Source organism: Amblyomma mixtum, chromosome 5 (assembly GCF_055824585.1).
Source record: "Amblyomma mixtum isolate Tamu chromosome 5, ASM5582458v1, whole genome shotgun sequence".
NCBI classification, from domain to species: domain Eukaryota; kingdom Metazoa; phylum Arthropoda; class Arachnida; order Ixodida; family Ixodidae; genus Amblyomma; species Amblyomma mixtum.
The window spans coordinates 189,151,706-189,170,865 of record NC_143016.1 but is presented as its reverse complement, the minus strand read 5'-3'; the positions used below and the strand labels follow the sequence as shown (position 1 = coordinate 189,170,865).

General features: G+C 46.9%; 1 protein-coding gene and 1 long non-coding RNA gene across 5 annotated transcripts; both read right to left on the bottom strand.

Moving 5' to 3' along the window:
* Positions 1-570: 570 nt before the first annotated feature.
* LOC149345187 (uncharacterized) lies at positions 571-1,579 on the bottom strand. Its single transcript, XR_016283256.1, has 2 exons — positions 1,386-1,579; positions 571-1,304 (listed from the first exon to the last, which is right to left on the bottom strand). It is a non-coding gene; the product is annotated as an uncharacterized LOC149345187 (long non-coding RNA).
* Positions 1,580-2,175: 596 nt separating this feature from the next.
* LOC149345186 (uncharacterized) lies at positions 2,176-6,260 on the bottom strand. 4 transcript variants are annotated; one of them, XM_089546489.1, is made up of 9 exons: positions 5,703-6,260; positions 4,135-4,252; positions 3,967-4,077; positions 3,491-3,863; positions 3,087-3,260; positions 2,892-2,967; positions 2,712-2,822; positions 2,376-2,624; positions 2,176-2,317 (listed from the first exon to the last, which is right to left on the bottom strand). In XM_089546489.1, the coding sequence occupies exons 4-8, from the start codon at positions 3,575-3,577 to the stop codon at positions 2,398-2,400; spliced, it is 675 nt and encodes a 224-aa protein (XP_089402615.1). In that variant the 5' UTR covers positions 3,578-3,863; positions 3,967-4,077; positions 4,135-4,252; positions 5,703-6,260; the 3' UTR covers positions 2,176-2,317; positions 2,376-2,397. The 4 variants fall into 4 exon arrangements, with proteins under 4 accessions (XP_089402615.1, XP_089402614.1, XP_089402616.1 ...); XM_089546488.1 differs by having other exon boundaries at positions 3,491-4,077; XM_089546490.1 differs by lacking the exons at positions 2,176-2,317; positions 2,376-2,624; positions 2,712-2,822; positions 2,892-2,967; positions 3,087-3,260 and having other exon boundaries at positions 3,577-3,863.
* Positions 6,261-19,160: the final 12,900 nt, after the last annotated feature.

Sequence of the window (19,160 nt, the reverse complement as noted above, 5' to 3'; positions counted from 1 at the left end):
AGACGCGAGTGAGGTGATAAGAGTGCACTCACGAGTGAGTGTGCCGACCAACGGTCCTTGTAAATCGTCCAAAGGTAGGCATCCTACGCACCCGAACATGGGATTTCAGCTTTCCACGGGCAGGATAAAGAACTGGATCACCTCATACCACATTTTTGCTTGCAGTCCATCAGAGCTTTTGCACATTGTAATTCATCCAGACCACTTTTTTTTTGGAATGTACTAAGCTTATTCAGTCTCTGTGTAGCAAAGACTTATTTGTAATTCAACTGCTCTATAAGAGTTGTTTAAAAGGCTTACAGAACTGTGGTGGTGGACCAAAACTTTCAGAATTCAACTAACCTGCTGATACATGAACCAACAAGGTGTGAACCTTCCACATCTTCACAAAATTTTGTTCTGCAGCTCATCAAACTGCCATACACAACTGAATCGCAGGAAATGTATTTGCTTAGCAGCGTTTCAAAATCAGTAAGTTAGGTGGCTCCATTGCTCTTTTGCAGCATAATGTACAGCTCTGCATTTCAGCCATGCGGTACAATACGAAAAGATGCACAAAGCCACTCAGAATAGCAGTTGTAAAATAGTTTATTGACTTGCTTAGATGTATCTTCAGAATCCTTCCGGCACTTGGTAGGTGGTCGGGATCCTGCTCAAATCTGAATGCCTGTTGGTCCGCGGGTGCAAGCACCACTCTTATCACACTTGCCTCAATTGCTCCTCTGCCAGTCAAGGGGAATGTAACTGCAGGCGCACTGAATCAAAGTTTATTCCTGCTAACAGTGTCTTGCAAGTGACTGCACAAATTGCAGAGGAGAACGGCCAGACTGTGATAAGAGCATCCCTATCCGCCAACTGGGATACGCGCTCTCTAGCAGGCAGGTTCTTCCGAGAGAAAAATCTGTGTGATCTGGCTGAACCAGTCATTTTTCTGCACAAGATGTTGGTTGCCAAGGTGACCATTCAACAAAGGATACGTGTCTTGGCATGTCCATACAATCTGCGGCCGGGTAGACAGGAACCTGGGAATCTGTAGCCGGTTGGACCTGCATGCAAGAAACTTGTAAAAGTATGTGCTGACAAGACGTTCATGTCGACCTCCGTTACAGTAAAGGGGAAACGCACATCTTGCTGCTCGTCAGACAGTTCAGACTTTCAAACACGCTGGATGTTGTCCCCCTCACCTTGGCGAAAGCCGATCGTTGGTGCTGGGAAAGCACTTATGCTGGCTTCTGATGCATCGGAGAAGGATCGCTGACTCTTGCCGCTGCTCATAACTTCCTTCTCAAACTTTCAGGTGTGCTCTGGAAAGGAAATCGGCGCATGATATTGTTCGAAAATACGCCCCGAATGTCATTCATGGAGAAGTTACACATGTTACTCACTGAAAGTTGGAAGTGTTTGCATGGGACACAGTGTGATGTCATTGGCAGCCATTGGTCCTCATTACAGTTGCAAAGTAGGATTCCGAGCCCTGCCACGAAGATGCTATGTCGGCCTCTGGTGCAGCAGAAGGGGGAACACACATCTTGCTGCTCGTCAGACAGTTCAGACTTTCAAACACGCTGGATGTTGTCGCCCTCACCTTGTTTGGTCTAGCCTAACTGGGGACCCAGGCTGAAGCGGGACCTCCTTGCTTCCACAAGGTCCTGAAGAGAAGGCCTTGTGAAGGCCGAGGTCATTGGTGCTGGGAAAGTACTTGTGTTGGCCTCTGATGCATCAGAGAGAGATTGCCAGAGCTCGCTGCTGCTGATAACTTCTTTTACAAGCTTTCCGACATACTCTGGAAATGAAATCTTCACATTACTTCATTCCAAAAGGCTCCCCTCAAGTCACTCATTTGGGATGAAGCATAATACTTACTGTAAGTGGTAGCTGTTTTGATGGGGCACACTGTGTGATGGCCCTTTCGCGCCTTGGTAGTCTTCATCATCCAGCGTGAATTGCCTTCTTTTGTCTTCGCCTGGGACAGGTCTGCATTTTCATTGAAGTGGAGGATGGCAAGCTGCGTCCTGTAAGTTGAGGATATCGCATCGGATGGCAATGCTGCCTAATGATCTGGAGTACGTGGATGTGGTTATGTGCTGACTCTTGGAATAAACCAACTGCCTCTAGACACAGGACAGAACTACAATATAATATTACCTTGCGAGCATCCCTGCTGGAGAAAATGCCATAGACTTTGGCGCGAAGTCAATCAAGACGCTGTGGAATGCCTCCAGAGCAAACGTTTGGCCATGGGGGGACATCTGTGTGATATCCTTGAGGAGACGCTTGTCCTCAGTGATGTGCTTGAATTGCTCGTATGCCTGGGACTCTTGAAGAAAAGGTATGCTTTAAAACAAGTTCTTTAGACAAGGGCAAAAACAACTCACTGGGGTCCATCCAAACTCTTGTCTACTCTAGCATGTCGCTGCGGAGACACCTTGGGTACAGTCCGCCATGTCCATAGTGCTGGTTGATGACGTGATTTTTCATACTCCGCCAGATGTCGACGACCAGCTCTGCATTGCCCCCTCCAGCGCGGGCTGCCCAGTACATGTGGTTGGTAGTTGACTGAATCCAGAGGTCCAGCTCCTTGCATCCAGCCCGCTTGCTTGCCGCAGCTAGCTTTTTCTTGACACCTTAATTTTAAAAAGGCATATCAGGGAAGCCTGCAGCACATTCTGTGCAAGCAAGCATCTTTTCAATCATGCTCTCAACTTTCTTACCTTTTGAGATGTGCCAAATGTCAAAGTAGTGCTTGATCTTGGGTTCACGGGTCTGCATGTGCTTTCGTATGGCAGGGTGACGGTCAGTTGTGAGAGACCGGATCTTGATACCTGTGTTATGCATTGTCGGGGGGATAACGATAAATTGTCTACCATATAAACCTTTGTGGCATGCCATACATTTCTCCTTGAAGAATTCCAGCTGCTTGATTAGGCCTTCCTCCTCCATGTTCACGCTGGCCATTGCCTGCTCCGACTGCATGAAGACGGGTTTCAAACATTACATTCCTGTATTTCCACTCTACTTACTAACGGCTTACATAAATATTTATCACTGAATTACTGCAACAACTTTCCACAGACGTGTCTACTGACCTCCCCCAGCTGGACCTGGACCGAGTGAAGAATTCTGTTGATCTGCTCAACATGCGTGGTGTATGTCAGGAACTTGGCAGAAAACCCAGGGGAGTCAAATCGTCCATCACCGGTGATATCAACCTCTTGGTTGTTCAACTGGTCCATGAGTTCAGCTTGTTCTTGTAGCCAGATCTGTTCAAATGTTATTCCATTTCTTGACTAGCCCAGTGTAAAATTACAACTTAGTTTGATTGTGCACTACTGCAGCGGTAGTTACTACAAAACAACAAAAAAGTGATGTTAGGAGAAGTGTGTTCGTTTAATCTGAACTTCATTTCTGCCTTCTGGCTAGCGAGAATTGAACTTTTTTGAAAACATCTGGTCAAGCTGGAGTAAATATATCAGTATGGTTTGTTGGTCACCTTTTCTATTGCAGGAAAAAGGAGGGCATCCTGATAGTTGTAGAAGGTCCGGTCACTTGGGACCTGCACATTCATGTGGCGCAGCATCCTCAGTGTGGAAGCTACATTTGCTCCTGAAAAGAGGAGGTGGCTGGACAGCAGAAGGTTTCCTGCTGCCCTTCCATTGATGACAGGCTGGCTGTTCCACGTCCGGACATGCTCCAGAGGACAGATGCTGATGACATTGATGAAGCTGCCTTTGGTGGTAATGGTGGTTTCACAAGGCCTCGAGCACTCTTTGGCATGTCTGGAACAGCTCCCTCAGACAGCTCTCAAAGACCAAGCACTGCCGTTCTTCTTCTGGGGGGCTGGTGTACTCTCTGCGGATGACTCACTGGAATCAGAATAGTGCCAACTGTTAGGCCCAAAACCCATGTAGCTTTCGGTATCGTCATGGTAGGTTGGAGAGTAGCGGGAGTCAGAGTCTAGCCTGTCACCCAGTGGAGATGTGCAGTCAAGTGGATCACTGCTGCATGTGGCCGGGACGAAGGGTGGAAGCAGCAAGGGCTCCTCTGTGACACGGCCAGGAGAAGTCGCAGCTGGCGTCACTGTAGGGAAACAAATATTTATCCACACAGAATGGACGAAATGCAATAAGGACTTACAGACAGCTTCAGATCTAGTGCTGTGTTCGACAGAATAACCACTGTCCTGGTACGGACAACTGCTGGCTGCAGCTGTTGAAAGCCTTGCCTCAGAGGGACCTGGTTGAAGATCCTTGCTCTGAAAGATGGTTGTACAAAGGCAGATCACTCACTTCGGTTTACAAAGCTGGAGGTGGTGCAACATAGCATTTCAGGATTGCTCTACATTCCATGCCTTCACTATAAATACACCGATTTGGGAACTTGATTAGTTTCTATCGGGTGCACGGCATCGTGAATCACTGTGCGAAATCTGTGCGCGCCTAGCGCAGCACGGCTCCGCTCCTCGTGCACAGTGAGCGCCCGGCCACTGCGTAATTGTGCGCAAGCTGGCTAACTCATGACCGCCGCACACCAGCTGCTTCCCAGTGATCTGCCTCTCACACTGGAGGACGTGAGCAGTTATCTACGATTACCTCCGACACAAGCACTCCGACCTGTGAATCGCACGAGGTGAGCGCATCAACAGCGTCAGTGGCCGCTCCCTGACACAGCTGTAGTGCGCGATGATCATCCGTGCGGCTGCAAGATGTGTGTGGCTCGGGGACATACGGGTGCACCACAGACTAGCTACAAGCGACGTTTGTGGCGAGTGTGGCGCAGCTGAAACACTGGATCAGGCAGGGCAGCGGGCACACCCCTGAGCAGTCTCTGGTGAGCCTCTGTGAATACTACAAACTTGTGAATACTTGACGTCCCGTCTGTTCCGCGCCAGGTAGTTGCGCGCAGTGACAGAACGCTCCGCGTGTGGTAACTTTGTTGTGTACAGAGCCGCGCGCGTTTTGTTTTCCTTCCGTGACGGCACGCGCACGGAATATAAACATTTAGCTGGACCGTGCGGTGCGCGAAGGCGAGGTGTACGTCTGTGCCCCCGCGCGCAAGGTAATAAGTCGGGGCCGGCGACAAAAACATCGCGTAGGCCGCCTCCCCTCGCTACCCTCTGCCTTTCCTTTTGTTCCTACTAGCCGCAGCTCAGGTTTAGATGGCATATGTCGCGGCTAGCAACAACTTTTCCTTCCTTTATTATTTGGCTAGAAACAAAAAAAAAAAACCCATCTCCACGGCAGAGTTATTACAGACTAAATGGGATGGCGCCATCGCTGGGAGAGCGGCCTGCTTTGCTTCGCCGTCACGGCACACGATGCGAATACCTCTCACCTTGCGATCGATTCTGACAAGCACCCCAAACAAACAGCATTTACAACCAAATGCCATGTCTGCGCGAAATTTGAGCGCGAACAATGCACCGTTTTAGCCGGCGGAAGCATTGTACGGCGCGCGTAAAATTGCCGAACAAGCTGTATATCAAAGTTTCTAAGCTTATCTAGCCGACCCCACACTTACGAACGCGAAGCACGGAACACTGTTACTTCTTTCGCTTCTGCAAATGATGACCATTCGCGTCATGATACAGCCACGTAACTTTTAGAACAAACTATATCTTCAGCCTGACGCATGTTCGAGTCAGCGATCCTACAGAACGACACTGTCGAGCCACACTAAGAAAATTAATTCATAGAAATACTTACCAGGACTCTTTGGCGCTTCGGGGCTTGTTGCTCGGTTCCATCGACGACGAGAAGTCGAAGCGTGGGCATAGCGTTCCAACGCAGGCGAGAGTGACTCACGTCGGGCCGGTGGAAAGCGCTTATCTCGAAGTGTTCAGAGCAGAAGCGGACACACTTTGGTAGCGTCTCGGTGTTATCGAGCCCCGCGCGACGTAGCCATGCACTACGTCGCGGTTCGTCCTTCGGCAAGGCGAACAAACGTAAGCCCTTGTGCCAATTTTTTTTAGTCCGATGAGGGCACAACCTCACCGCACAAACGTCCGGCATCGCGAAAATATCACTCGCGAACCGAACAACACTCGCAACAAAACGCGATGGCGTCCCACAGATCACACGAAAAAGTGTAGACACAAGGATGTCGCAGGATAGCAAAAGTAGGAAGTGGGGCACACAGGACCTTCTGGGAATAAGAACCGCGTGCACCAACAACCGACAAGTAAAAGAAGCGAGGCGAGCGCTTCCTCGGAGCAGGCCGAAGCCACCGCGGTAGGGCGCATCACTCCTATGGCAGCAGACGAGGAGAAAACATAGTCCGGCTGCTTCGGGCTTATTTTTTTTTTGGTGATACGCTCTATGAACCACAACTATGTCGCGGATTTATCAAATTATTGTATCCTGCGTGTCCAGAAAGAGTAATAGAAATTAGTTCGATTATTTTCGCGGTTTTCATTTCACTTCAGTCAAGTCATTGGCGAAAGCAAATAGTCCGCGCGTAATTTTATTTCTGTTGCCTTATTTTGCGGCTATATTATCTACGAATGAAACTACTTATTCACGGAAACTTAAAAAACAAAATAAAGCCAAAGCAAAGCCTCCACAGAGCTGACTGAAAGGCACTCGACGCGTTGGTAGACTCCGCCCATCGTGTGAGGCAGAATTAAAAAAAAAAAGGCGGGAGCCGGACGTTAATTAGATTTAATTGAGGAAATCGGCCACACAGGGCAATAAGTCGCAGCTCCTAAGAATGCTGGGAACGTGTACATCAAGTTCCCGCGGCAAAAAGACATGTTCAGAATCCTCTTCAGTGCACCTTTAAGAAATCTGACGAAATTTTAGACTTCCTTCGGTCGCGCTCTGGTGACAGCATTTTGCATTTTCTGTGGATGTTAAGGATCTATATTACTCGCTGCCGAACGACAAGGTGCTGTGCTGTGTAGAGGAGTGCATAGATGAGTTCGGGTGTGTTGCTTTCCAGAACTCGGCGGGTGTGTTGGCGAGCAGTTTTTGAGAAATTTTAGCTATTTACTTGCAGTCAACTTTCATTAACTGGGAAGGAAAACCCTGCCTTCAGAAAGGATATGCATCGGATCGTGCATAGCGCCGATTCTGAGTAATCTGTTTTTATCCAAACTTGACAAGGCTGTTTCCAGCCACCTAGGTAGCTTGGACGCAATCAAGGTCTTTAGATTTGTTGATGACATTTTTATTCTTGTTAAGTGTGACCACGGCTCACTTGAGGCAAAGGCTCGTAGCATTTTAACTATCATGAAAGAACATTTTAAACCGCTTGTTTTAACATGCGAATTGCCCATCAATAACTCCATTAGAACTTTAGATATTAACTTCACCTTTCACGCTCATCACATATGCTGGGCCTACCAGCCGCGTAGCAACAAGCCGATGCTGGCAAATCACTCCGCTCATTCAAAACTTGTGAAAAGAGGTATTGTCAATTTATGTTTTCAAAATGCTCTCCAGAAATCTTGTCCGCACATGATGAGCAATAGTTTTCAGGAGCAGTCCAAGAGGCTGACTAATGCCGGGTACCCCGCCCATGTTCAAGTTTCTGTTGCCTGAAAAACTTGTTAAGAAAATGAACCAAGAAGATCAATGTCACCCAAATCCGGTTCCTCGTGAAGGGAAAAACCTTGTTGTATTACCATATCTACGCAAGATTTCCCACAATTTGAAAAGAATTGGTCAACGAGCGAATGCGACCGTCGTGTTCTAAGCGCCGAAAAAACTTGCAACGTTGTGCAAGCTGGGAAAACCCAACACCAACAAAGAGCGCGGATGCGCAACTAGGCACCAGAAGCCCTATGTTACGTGCGATGAAGTTGTGTATCAAATTCCCTTTTCATGCGGGAAACACTATATCGGCCAGCTGGGGAGATGTCTGAACGAGCGCCTAATGGAACACGCTCGCAACATCGGAAATGGGCAAGGCGGATCGCTGGTTGATCACATTCTCGCATGCAAGTCAAAAACCTGTAAGCCTTTCTTTGATAAAAGTGTGGTAATAGGAAAAACAGAGAAAGGGTAACGCGCGAAATCATTGAAGCCGAAAAGATAAATAGGTCAGGATGCTCGTGTGTAAGCACATTTTCCATTCTCCTCTCAGATAAAGAGCTCGTTTTTCTAAGGAATTGATACTGTTCGCACTTGTGATTACTCTTTTCTGGCGTATAAATGTGATGCTTCAGGAGAATAAAATTTGTTGGAAGTTACCGCTCGTGGTGTTCGTCTCGTCTCTTGTGTCCTCGTATTTTGCTGCGCTACAGTGTATTGGAACTATGTACCAACAAGCCCAAAAAGCCACGCTACTGCATCTTTGCGTACAGGGAAAACGGCAGCAGATTAGCCTGAGACCCCGGGTCAACTTTGAGCTCGACGAGCATACTCCCGACCTTTGCCTTCACAGTCCCGTCTGCCTGGCTAGTCATTTTATTCACTGAGAGTATTTCAAAATCTTATACAGTACCTTGCAACTTGACAACTGACAACTTGAGTTTTCGTTTCGCAGCATTCGGGAAAGCAATTCTTCTTTCGCCACGCCCGAAAACTTTTTCCGAACGCTGAGCATTTTTGTGGGCCGTGCGTCCTTCCACACTTTCAATCGGCTCTTATCTTGCGTACAGGATCAATTTGCTTTTGTTCTCTTAGCCACACTTCCTGTTGTGCTGGCGCTGCTTCGGCTGCCTTACACAGTTCTGCTTTCTGTAGCGTTAGTTGGCTGTTGGCGAGAAGCTTCCCTCGAGTTTTTGCATCATGCGTGCCAAAAACAATCTGGTCTGTGATCATTGACTCCGCTAGCACTCCGAAGTTACACGATCATGCAGTAGTCTTCAAATCTCGTACAAGATGTTCGAAAGGCTCACCCGGCTGTTGCGTTCGGCTCCGGAACAGGTAATGCTGATGTACACCTCACTGACTTGCGAAGCGAAGTAGGCGTCGAATTTCTCGACTACCGCTGCGTAGTAGTTCTGGGATTCGTTTTCCTGGTAGGAGAAGGTATTGTACACCTAGATGGCTTCTTCTCCAGTGATACTCAGCAGCAAAGCGGTCTTCGTCAACACCGTCCGAGGTTTATCAGTGACCTCTGTTGCAGTCACAAACAGTTCAAACCGCTGTTTGAACAGCGCGCAGTGCTTGCCTATGTCTCCTTCCAGCCGCAACGGCTCCGGTGGCTTCACAAGTTCCATCTTGCGTGTCTTCGTTCAGCGGCAGGTTTTCTTCAGACCAGCCGGGGACGGCACGGTTTAGGCACTTCTGACACCACGTATCGACTTCACGTCGACTGGGTTGACCGACGAGGCCAGCATGAGCGCAGTGCCACAGCACGAATCCCGCCAAGCTTTATTGCGCGCTCGCTTTTATACAGTGAAATGCGGCAACGCACTTTCGGCTTATCAAGCTGGTCGCTCGAAGCCAGGTGCGATAAAATACACTCACCAAAATATACGTACCCACCCCTCATGTACCCACCCCTCATGTACCCACCCCTCATGTAGCCACCCCTCATGTACCCACCCCTCATGCACCCACCCACCCCTCCTGGGTCCTAAGGTAATAATATGAAATGAAAATGTGCGTGTGCGCGCGTGTGTGCGTGTGCGTGTGCGTGTGTGTGTGGTGTGTGTGTGCGTGCGTGCGTGCGTGCGTGTGTGTGTGTGCGTGCGTGTGTGTGTGTGTGTGTGTGCGCGCGCGTGCGTGTGTGCGCGCGTGCGTGTGTGCGTGTGCGCGTGGCGCCTGTGCGTGTGTGTGTGTGTGCGCGCGTGCGGGTGTGCGCGTGTGCGCGTGTGCGCGCGTGTGCGTGTGTGTGTGTGTGTGTGTGCGTGTGCGTGTGGGCGAGTGCACGTGCGTGTGCGCGTGTGTGTGCGTGCGTGTGCGTGTGCGTGCGTGCGTGCGTGCGCGCGTGCGTGCGTGTGTGTATCCAGTTAGTGAAATTACTATTCCTGATTGGCCTCGCCGCGGTGGCTCAGTGGTTAGAGCGCTCGGCTGCTGGCCCGAAAGACGCGGGTTCGATCCCGGCCACGGCGGCTGAATTTCGATGGAGACGAAATTCTAGAGGCCCGTGTACTGTGCGATGTCAGTGCACGTTAAAGAACCCCAGGTGGTCGAAATTTCCGCAGCCCTTCACTACGGCGTCCCCATAGCCTGAGTTGCTTTGGGACGTTAAACCCCAATAAACAAAACCAAACAATTCCTGATTGCACAGTGAACCTTGTTCACGTGAGGACCACTCTCAGACGTGCACATTTCGATAATAATAATAATAATAATAATAATAATAATAATAATAATGCTTTATTTCCACCAAATCAAATACAATTTGATGGAGGAGGGGAGAAAAAAAGCGGCTATCCGCTTGACGGAGTTCTCCTCTCCTGTTCAGACGGCAGTGACAGAAAACGAGGAACTAAATTGAACATCAAGTCATCAAGTCATTAAGAACATAAAACGAAGAACTAAATTGAACATCAAGTCATAAATGAACAAAAACATCAATATAAGCAATGTCTGTAACCGAACAGAATACACAGAAATCAAAAGGGGGTATCAGCAACGAAAAAGGGGTATCAGCACAGTAGACGACCAGTCATCAAATAACAAAAAGGGTGGAGAGCAATTCATAAAACAGGAGTTGATGTATTAGCACTTAACCAAATGAACAATCATACTACGCAGAGAGGAGATGGTGATTTCACGGAGGTTTACGCCTGCTTCAATTAACTGGTTTTGTAAATAAGGTAGTTGGTAATTAAGTCTTTGACGACTGTAGCTAGTTCTTGTGAATGGTAAAACCCATTGTGGTTTTTGGCGATGCGGATATGGTGAATCGGACTGATGCAAAGGAGCCATAGAGGAAATGGTGTCAACATGGCGCTTTTGCTCAACTGCATACACGCGCAGCAGTCTGTAAGCATAGAGGTTTAATATGGTGATAATGTTGAGGTTAGTTACCAAATCCTGAGTTGTGTGTCTAACGGGCAAGTCATAAACTATACGAAGGACTTTTTTCTGAAGTACTAATATCTTGTGTAAGTTAGTATGTGTTGTTGTTGCCCACACTAATGTGCAGTAGTTTAGGTGTGAACAGAACAGGGAATTATATAAGCGAAGTTTGACTGTCTGTGGTAAAATATGTCTGTGGCGTGATAGAAAACCTATAACCTTAGATGTCTTCAACATGACATGACTGACATGGTCATCCCACAGCATATTTTCGTGAAAATAAACACCAAGTGATTTCAATGATTTTACTATTTCAATTTCTTCTGATTTATAAGAGAGAGCTAGTTCTGCACTACAAGGTTTATTCTTCGGACGGAAAATTACAGCTTTGGATTTTGACACAATTATTGAAAGAAAATTTGAGTCTGACCATTCCTCTAGATTCTTTAATATGCGATTAGCATGCATGTTTAGATCGTCACAGGTATCACCAGGTATAAGGATAGTAGTGTCATCGGCATAAATGATAAAGCGGGCGGAAGTGTCAATAGTTACAATGTCATTAATGTAGAGATTGAACAGCAGAGGGCCAAGGATTCTGCCCTGAGGGACACCGGTATTAACTGAGCGTTGTGATGATTTGAAGTTTCTAATCTGAACATATTGTTTTCGAGATGATAAATAAGATTTCAAGAGATGCAAAGCTCGTCCTCGTATCCCGTATAGTTCAAGCTTTTCCAAAAGAATACTGTGACTAATCCTCTCGAACGCCTTCGTGAAATCCACAAATATGCCTAGTACTAACATCTTGTTTTCAAAATGTTCTAATATATATTCCTTTTCGTGAAGAAGGGCAAGCTCTGTTGATTTATTCTGTTTGAATCCATACTGTGAACTAGTAATTATGTTATGAGATTGCCGAAATGTTTCCATTCGTATTAGCACGATTTTTTCTAAACCTTTAGAAAATACTGGAAGAATACTAATTGGTCTGTAATTACCAAAGTCATTCTTATTACCCTTTTTATACAGGACAGTCACCTTTGCTATTTGCATATCTGAGGGGAAGGGTGCGGTTTCTAGACATAGGTTATATATATCAGCAAGAGGAGTAGAGATGTATTCAATGATATATTTCACTGGGCGAATCTGGATGTTGTTGACGTCACAAGAAGTGGAGTTTGATAATTCATGGAATGTTTGTATAATTTCGCTTTCATCAACAGGTGCAAGGAAAAGAGTGGCAGGGCACCTAGAGATAGATTATGGTGCAGTTCAGATGCAGGTTGAACATATTGTGTGAAATGAGTGTTAAATGCTTCGGCTAAGTTTTCTCCTACATAATCTTTTCCGTCATGGGTAACCGTATCAATGGTAGCGTTGACATACTTGGCATCAAGGGATCGCAGCTTTTTCCAAAGTATGTCAGGACGGTCGACTGAGCCAAAGTAATTCTCATAATAATGTCTCCTTGCATTGCGAATGTCATTGTTTAACTTATTTCTGTATTTCTTAAATTGTTCAAGAATAGAAATGTTTTTTGATGCAACAAAAGAACTGTACACTTTGTTCTTCTGTTTTATACGCGCAAGTAGCTCTAGTGATATCCATGGTTTCCGTACGTTCCTACCTCTTCGTTTGTTTTTTAGAGGGAAATGCTTGTTATATATAGAGTTAAACTTTTCTGCAAAGGCTTGATAAGCGTCATTCGCGTTGGTTTTGTTATATACATCGTTCCAGTTTACACCGCACATCTCCGCACGAAAAGCGTCGAGGGATGCTGCTGTTATGACTTGGATAAAAGATGCATTCTGCTTTCTGAATTTGGGTTTCACAGTCTGACAGAATAAATAGATTCCCATGTGGTCACTCAAATCACAACAAGTTACCCCAGATATTATGGATGAAGGATTGATATTAGTGATAAATAGATCAAGAAGTGTTTCGGAACTGGAGGTTATACGGGTCGGCTCTTTGGTAGTAATCGCCAAACCGAAGCTGCGCAGAATTATACCGAAGTTGACACTATTTGCTGCATTGGATAACATGTCTATGTTAAAATCACCGCTTATGACTAACTCATAATTATGTTCGCTTATAAAAGTAAGAAAGGACTCGATGTATTCAAAGAACAAAGAAATGTCACCGCTCGGTGGTCTATAAAACACAGAAAACACAGTATTATTGGTTATTACAGAAACAACTTCCACATCTGAAGACATATAACATAGGTCTTCCACCATGTAACACTCAATTCGGTTAGCAAGAATACACACTCCTCCACCTCGACGACAATCACGGTTCATAGAAAACGTTGAAAATGACGGCAAATGGAAGTTATTCGTATTCAGCCATGATTCTGAAATCATAACAACGTCAAACGAAAAGCCAAAACTCCGGAGTAAAATTTGAAACTCATCTAGTTTGTTGTTTAAGGATCGCACATTGAGATGGAAGCATTTCAATACAGAACCAGTGAATAAACCAGTGAATACGCAGCCCATCTTTCCATCCATATCAATAGGCGGCCTGACATGATGAGATAATTCAGCTATTTGTGTTATGTAGTATGAAGTCCGCGAGTTAAGCAATGTAGAAAGCTAATGAGCCCTGTTGGATCCGAGAACACCTGATTTATTTCAAAATTGTAGGTTCTAGATCTAGAGATGTGCAGAGGGCAAAATACATGTCTAGAACGACCGAACTGTGTGTTCCGCAGCTCCCAAAAGCGCTGCGACCAGGAAGACAAAAAGTTGTGACTAAATACTACGAGTTTAACGGCACATGCTTACATCCAGACCATTTTAAACCAAATGTTGTCGCTAGTTATCGCACATTCAGCGCGAAAAACACCCAGCACGTGTTCTAGGCAAGCGTTTTGCCCTCAGTACGTATATGGGCTGCCAGGGAATTGCTCCTATAGTGGTAGTGTATCAGCACCTTAAGTTGTATGAGTAGGGAAGAGCTTTTGCTAACTTTGCGAAGTAACTGTATCACTTAAAAGAGATTATCAAAAATATCGTTCCGATATCTGCCTGGCCAAATATCTTAAGGTACGAGAGCAGAGTTAGGTATTTCGAAAGATCCACCAATCCTTTTACCATCAAAACACAAGAACAAATTCAGAACCTTTTAATTAGACACATTGACATCATCGAATGAAAGATACTAGGAAACAAGGAACTATTTTAAAGGTCGTCTGCTGCGCATACCACTGAATGAAGGTAATAAATGTAGATGCAAATGCCGATACGTAGTACACAGACACGCTGTAAATCATGAAGTTATTTCAAGTACTGCTGCCGGATAGAAACGATGGCCATTATTTAGGGGGTTGCTTTTTCTCATGCTGCTGAGGTTATCACTGTAATGAACCTCTTTTGTGCTTGGTTTTAATTAGAGGTTGTCCTAAGCATTGCTTAATTGCTCTGTTTTGCTTTCTTCACAGGTGCATTTTTAATGGCGTAACATTGCAACACGACGTGAGAGTTCCAATGTTTCTCTTGCAGCAACATATTGGTCTGGGTATGTTGGTTCACTCGTAACAATAGATTTATACAACGGCAAGCGATGGTGAGTACACAACACAGCGCCTGTCCTGTGCTGTTTGGGTTTCCCCCGTTCTTGTTCTTTCGCGGTGGATTAATCTGTAGTTAGCGTTTCTCTTCCAATTCAGGCATTTGTAGTTCTTAAGGGAACGGAACTCTAGGTAGGACATTTAGCAATATTTTGGAGGAAACGCATGATCATATTCATATCACAGGGAAAATTTAACTCCTGACACGTTTCATACAGATCAGTAAACATGAAGAAATCCAGTGTTATTTTATTCAGACAGGCACAAGGACACACACAACGGGACGTACAGTCGCGGTCAAAAATACGCGGCCCACGGCTCCAGTCGGCGGAGCGGCCGCGAGCCGCACCGCGTCGCTCGCGTCGGCGCTGCGAGAGCTTGCACTCTGACGACAGGTTTCTCCCTCGCTCTCGGGTGGATGCGTCACGCGGTTGATAAAGTTCAAGTGCGTCGTTCAGCTGTTTCGCAGCTGACGGTCAGGGCGAAAGGGAGCTTTGCATGAAGCGTCGCCGCGCTGGTGCCGCCTCGTATCTCGTCTCCCGCGTGTGCGGAGCCACTGCCGCGCGCGGCCGCGCTCAGCCGATCGTGAAGCGCTCGGCGCGAGTCTTTCTAGCATAGTAGTTGGGTTGACACCTGATGCATGTAACCCGCCGCGGTGGCCTAATGGCTATGGTACTCGGCAGCTGACCCGAAGGACGCGGCTTCGATCCCGGCAGTGGCGGTTGCTTCATTTAAGTTGAGGCGGAATGCTAGCGAATGCCCGTGTGCTGTGTGACGCCAGCGCACGTTGAAGAAACCCAGGTGGTCGAGATTTCCTGAGACCTACACTATGGCGTCCCTCATAGCCTGAGATGCTTTCGGACGTTGAACCCTAAAAACCCAAAAATTCGCGCTTACGCGCAGTGAATTTCATCACTTCGTCACATTTTCTTCACTTTGCCCCAAATCTTAAGATTCCGAAAACACTTCTTTCACGTTATTCTCCCGTACCCAAACGACCCCGCAGTTTCAAATGAATTTTACGTAGTGATTTTCGCCTTCAGACTTAATAATCCCCATTACATTTTTTGGATCTGTGCGGGACCATTTTTTTCATAGATTTCTATTTCGCTGCCAGCGGTGAATATATCAATGGTTTACATGTAATGCCTCCCTTTTCTCTATTACAATAATGAACCTCCTGTAGTTACCTATTGCGCACCCGGCTTTTCTTCCACATTTGGATTTTAATGCAACCGCATTGATTCCACAAATGTTTCGGCTCTTTGCATGCTACCACTGTAAGAGAGCGAACGACCGTGGCATATTACTTGAGAACGTCGTGCACGCATGCTGGCACCCAAGCCTTGATCACGCGGGTGCGGTGATTAGACGGAAGCGGACAGCGCGTAAGCGTGAATTTTGGGTTTTTAGGGTTCAACGTCCGAAAGCATCTCAGGCTATGAGGAAGGCCATAGTGGAGGTGTCCGGAAATCTCGACCACCTGGGGTTCTTCAACGTGCGCTGGCGTCACACAGCACACGGGCATTCGCTAGCATTCCGCCTCAACTGAAATTCAGCAACCACCGCTGCCGGGATCGAAGCCGCGTCCTTCGGGTCAGCTGCCGAGTACCATAGCCATTAGGCCACCGCGGCGGGTTACATGCATCAGGTGTCAACCCAACTACGATGCTAGAAAAACTCGCGCCGGGCGCTTCACGATCGGCTGAGCGCGGCCGCGCGCGGCAGTGGCTCCGCACACGCGGGAGACGAGATACGAGGCGGCAACAGCGCGGCGACGCTTCATGCAAAGCCCCCTTTCGGCCTGACCATCAGCTGCGAAACAGCTGAACGACGCACTTGAACTTTATCAACCGCGTGACGCATCCACCCGAGAGCGAGGGAGAAACCTGTCGTCAGAGTGCAAACTCTCGCAGCGCCGACGCGAGCGACGCGGTGCGGCTCGCGGCCGCTCCGCCGACTGGAGCCGTGGGCCGCGTATTTTTGACCGCGACTGTACGTCCGTCAAAACTAACGCAGAATTTCTTCTCATGCAACATCCTTTATCAGCTAGCCCCGCAGTGTGTTTCGTTAATTTAATTATAAAGTTTGTTCGATAAGTAATGCCTGAGTGGCCATATTCTAGAAATAACTAACACTTTCATTTGAACTCTGTACAAATATTAATCAAACATTAAGGAATGGAACACTATTATTAAAATATTTTCCAGACGAGTTAATAATGCCCCTGTCAAGCGGGCAAGTTAAGTGCACTTACGAAGAGTGTCACTCGCTGCAAGTACACTTTGCCACATCTAAACGACGCAAGTGGAGTGTCACTCGCGGAAGAGTGCACTCCGCCAGGAGTGCGTTCACGGACCACACTTTGCTGGCCGAGTGCGTAGCCTCGTCACCAGCGACTTCAAAGGCACAATATGTATAGTGCATAAAAAGTACTTACAACTTTATTTTACATGCTATACCACTGTTTTCAGAAAACAATTCCTTCGTTATAGCTGCAACCGAAGCACCAAAACAAGGAAACGTGACCAGACGCAACATCGCTGCCCGCCGCCAACTTGTTTGTTGCCGCAATTCTGGCTAGTCTTGGCTGGTCTCTGCTTTTCTTCTATTTCTATTTATTTGTTTTCATCGTTAAAAACTGTAGCACCTCGTTTTATTTGCGCTGTCACGTTAAGCGATCAATCATTACGAGTCCTTTTTTTTTCATCGACCTCTTCAGAAATTCCGCTCATTATCTGACGCCATTTTTTTTACTACGAGTGCACTTTGCTTTCCCACTTAGCACCGCGTAGCCAAAAGTGTCACTCGGGATGCCGAAGCGCACTCCCCGTAAGTGCACTTAACCTTTGCGCTTGACAGGAGTATAAATTTCCTCCAACTTTCAACAAACACTGCGAATGCACTTTGGGAATATGAGCTAAAATCTTTTCTCAACCACATCTTTATGGCCTGTTAAATTTTTGTAGGCCGTCAGATCTGTGGCTCTTAAGACTTTTTTTATATATGGCAATAAATATAATTCCCACGCTACCACATTTCAGCTGTATGAAGTTGTGGTACCAGAGACCATCCCTATTCTAAAATGGCGGCTGAAGTCTAGAATGAGGTGTGAGGGGCCCGCATTCTCGTGGTAGAAGTTGGCAGAATTTAAAGGAATCTCAGGTCCTTTTTTGCTTCAAACGTCTTCTGTAAAGTTCCGTAATTTCTATTATAGCGCAGTTATCGCCATTTTTGATTGAGCTCTGCAATTTCAATTTTTCTTGCACTTCAGTGATCTGTTAAAATGCCATTCTGATAACTGTACCTTAGTCCCTGGATCATAATGGTGTGCCTGGGTTTCATGTGCAGTCCATATATTTGAGAAAAAAAAAACTCTCACTTTCGACTGCATAGAGATCAAGCGTTAGTTTCCATGTAACTTATATTGAAATGATTTTCTATAACCTAAATAACCCGTCATTATTTACATTGCAGCCGCCGCGGTGGCTCAGTGGTTATGGTGCTCTGCTTCTGACCCTAAAAACGCGGATTCGATCTCCGGCGGAAAAAAATAATTAGGAGCGGCTCAACTACTCATGAACCTGGTTAGTGACGGAAAGCTATGGCCTATCGGGCAACTACACGCGGCCTGGTGCCTGCAATGTTGAGTGCGTTCTGGACACTGGATAGGCAGCGCGTCCACCCTGCCACCCTGGCAGGTTAATTATTGATCGGTATAGTTTGCGCACTCAATGAACGCTGCGGCCTATTGCAACAGTGCCGCTTGTTTGCCACAACGTTGTCAGCGCTAACCCTTGCAGCCCTCAACTCTCTCTCACTATCCCACGTACCTCAAAGTGCGAATCAAGCGTCCACTTACCCAGGGAGCCAGTTATGCGCACTTCCTTTGATTAAAACTACAGAGGTTGTTTACTTTTCGAATCGGAGCGAAAGCACCGATTTGTGTTACGTAGAAGACGGCGGTAAGCAGGCAGTGCCGCGGGACAGAGCAGATGGCAGTTGATGAAGACGACGCTTTCCAATGCACAGCGCGAGTGTGGGCAGTTTAAGACGAGGCGTGTTGGCTGCGGCGATCGCCTTGTGGTCTCGCTAAGTGGCCCTAAAAGGAGATCTCCCAGTCATGGGTATGGATCCAATTCCTTTTTCTCTTTTTCATGGTCTGACCTCTAACTCAGCTGGAGGTGAAAACTAGGCACCCGGCGATCGAAGCACGGGGTCCCGTATGAAGCTTTCGCTGCAATAACGATTAAATGACTCAGTAGAACGTGTTGTCGGGCTAGTTGGTTGAATACTTCAGACATGGCAGTTGCGCGAAACACACACACACACAAGACAGGTTACGGGACGAGCGCAAACTTACAACTTACAAACTTAAATGACTCCATCGGCCGGTGTTGACCTTCTCAGCCCATCTTGTCGTTCTGATTGGTAGGCAACGGCCGAATAGCGACGAAATTCGTCTTCATGCAAAAACAACAACCCCCTCTTTCGGTTCAGTAGCGCTTGTCAGTTCATTTAAAGAGAAGCTCTGTTATTCAACGCCGCGATACAAACCCCATGGGCGTAAAACGGATAACCGATAAGATTGTGCAAGGCTTTTGCTTGCGCAACACTAAGCATACGCGACCGCACGCCTGCGCTCCTGAACTAACGCTCGGGGCGAG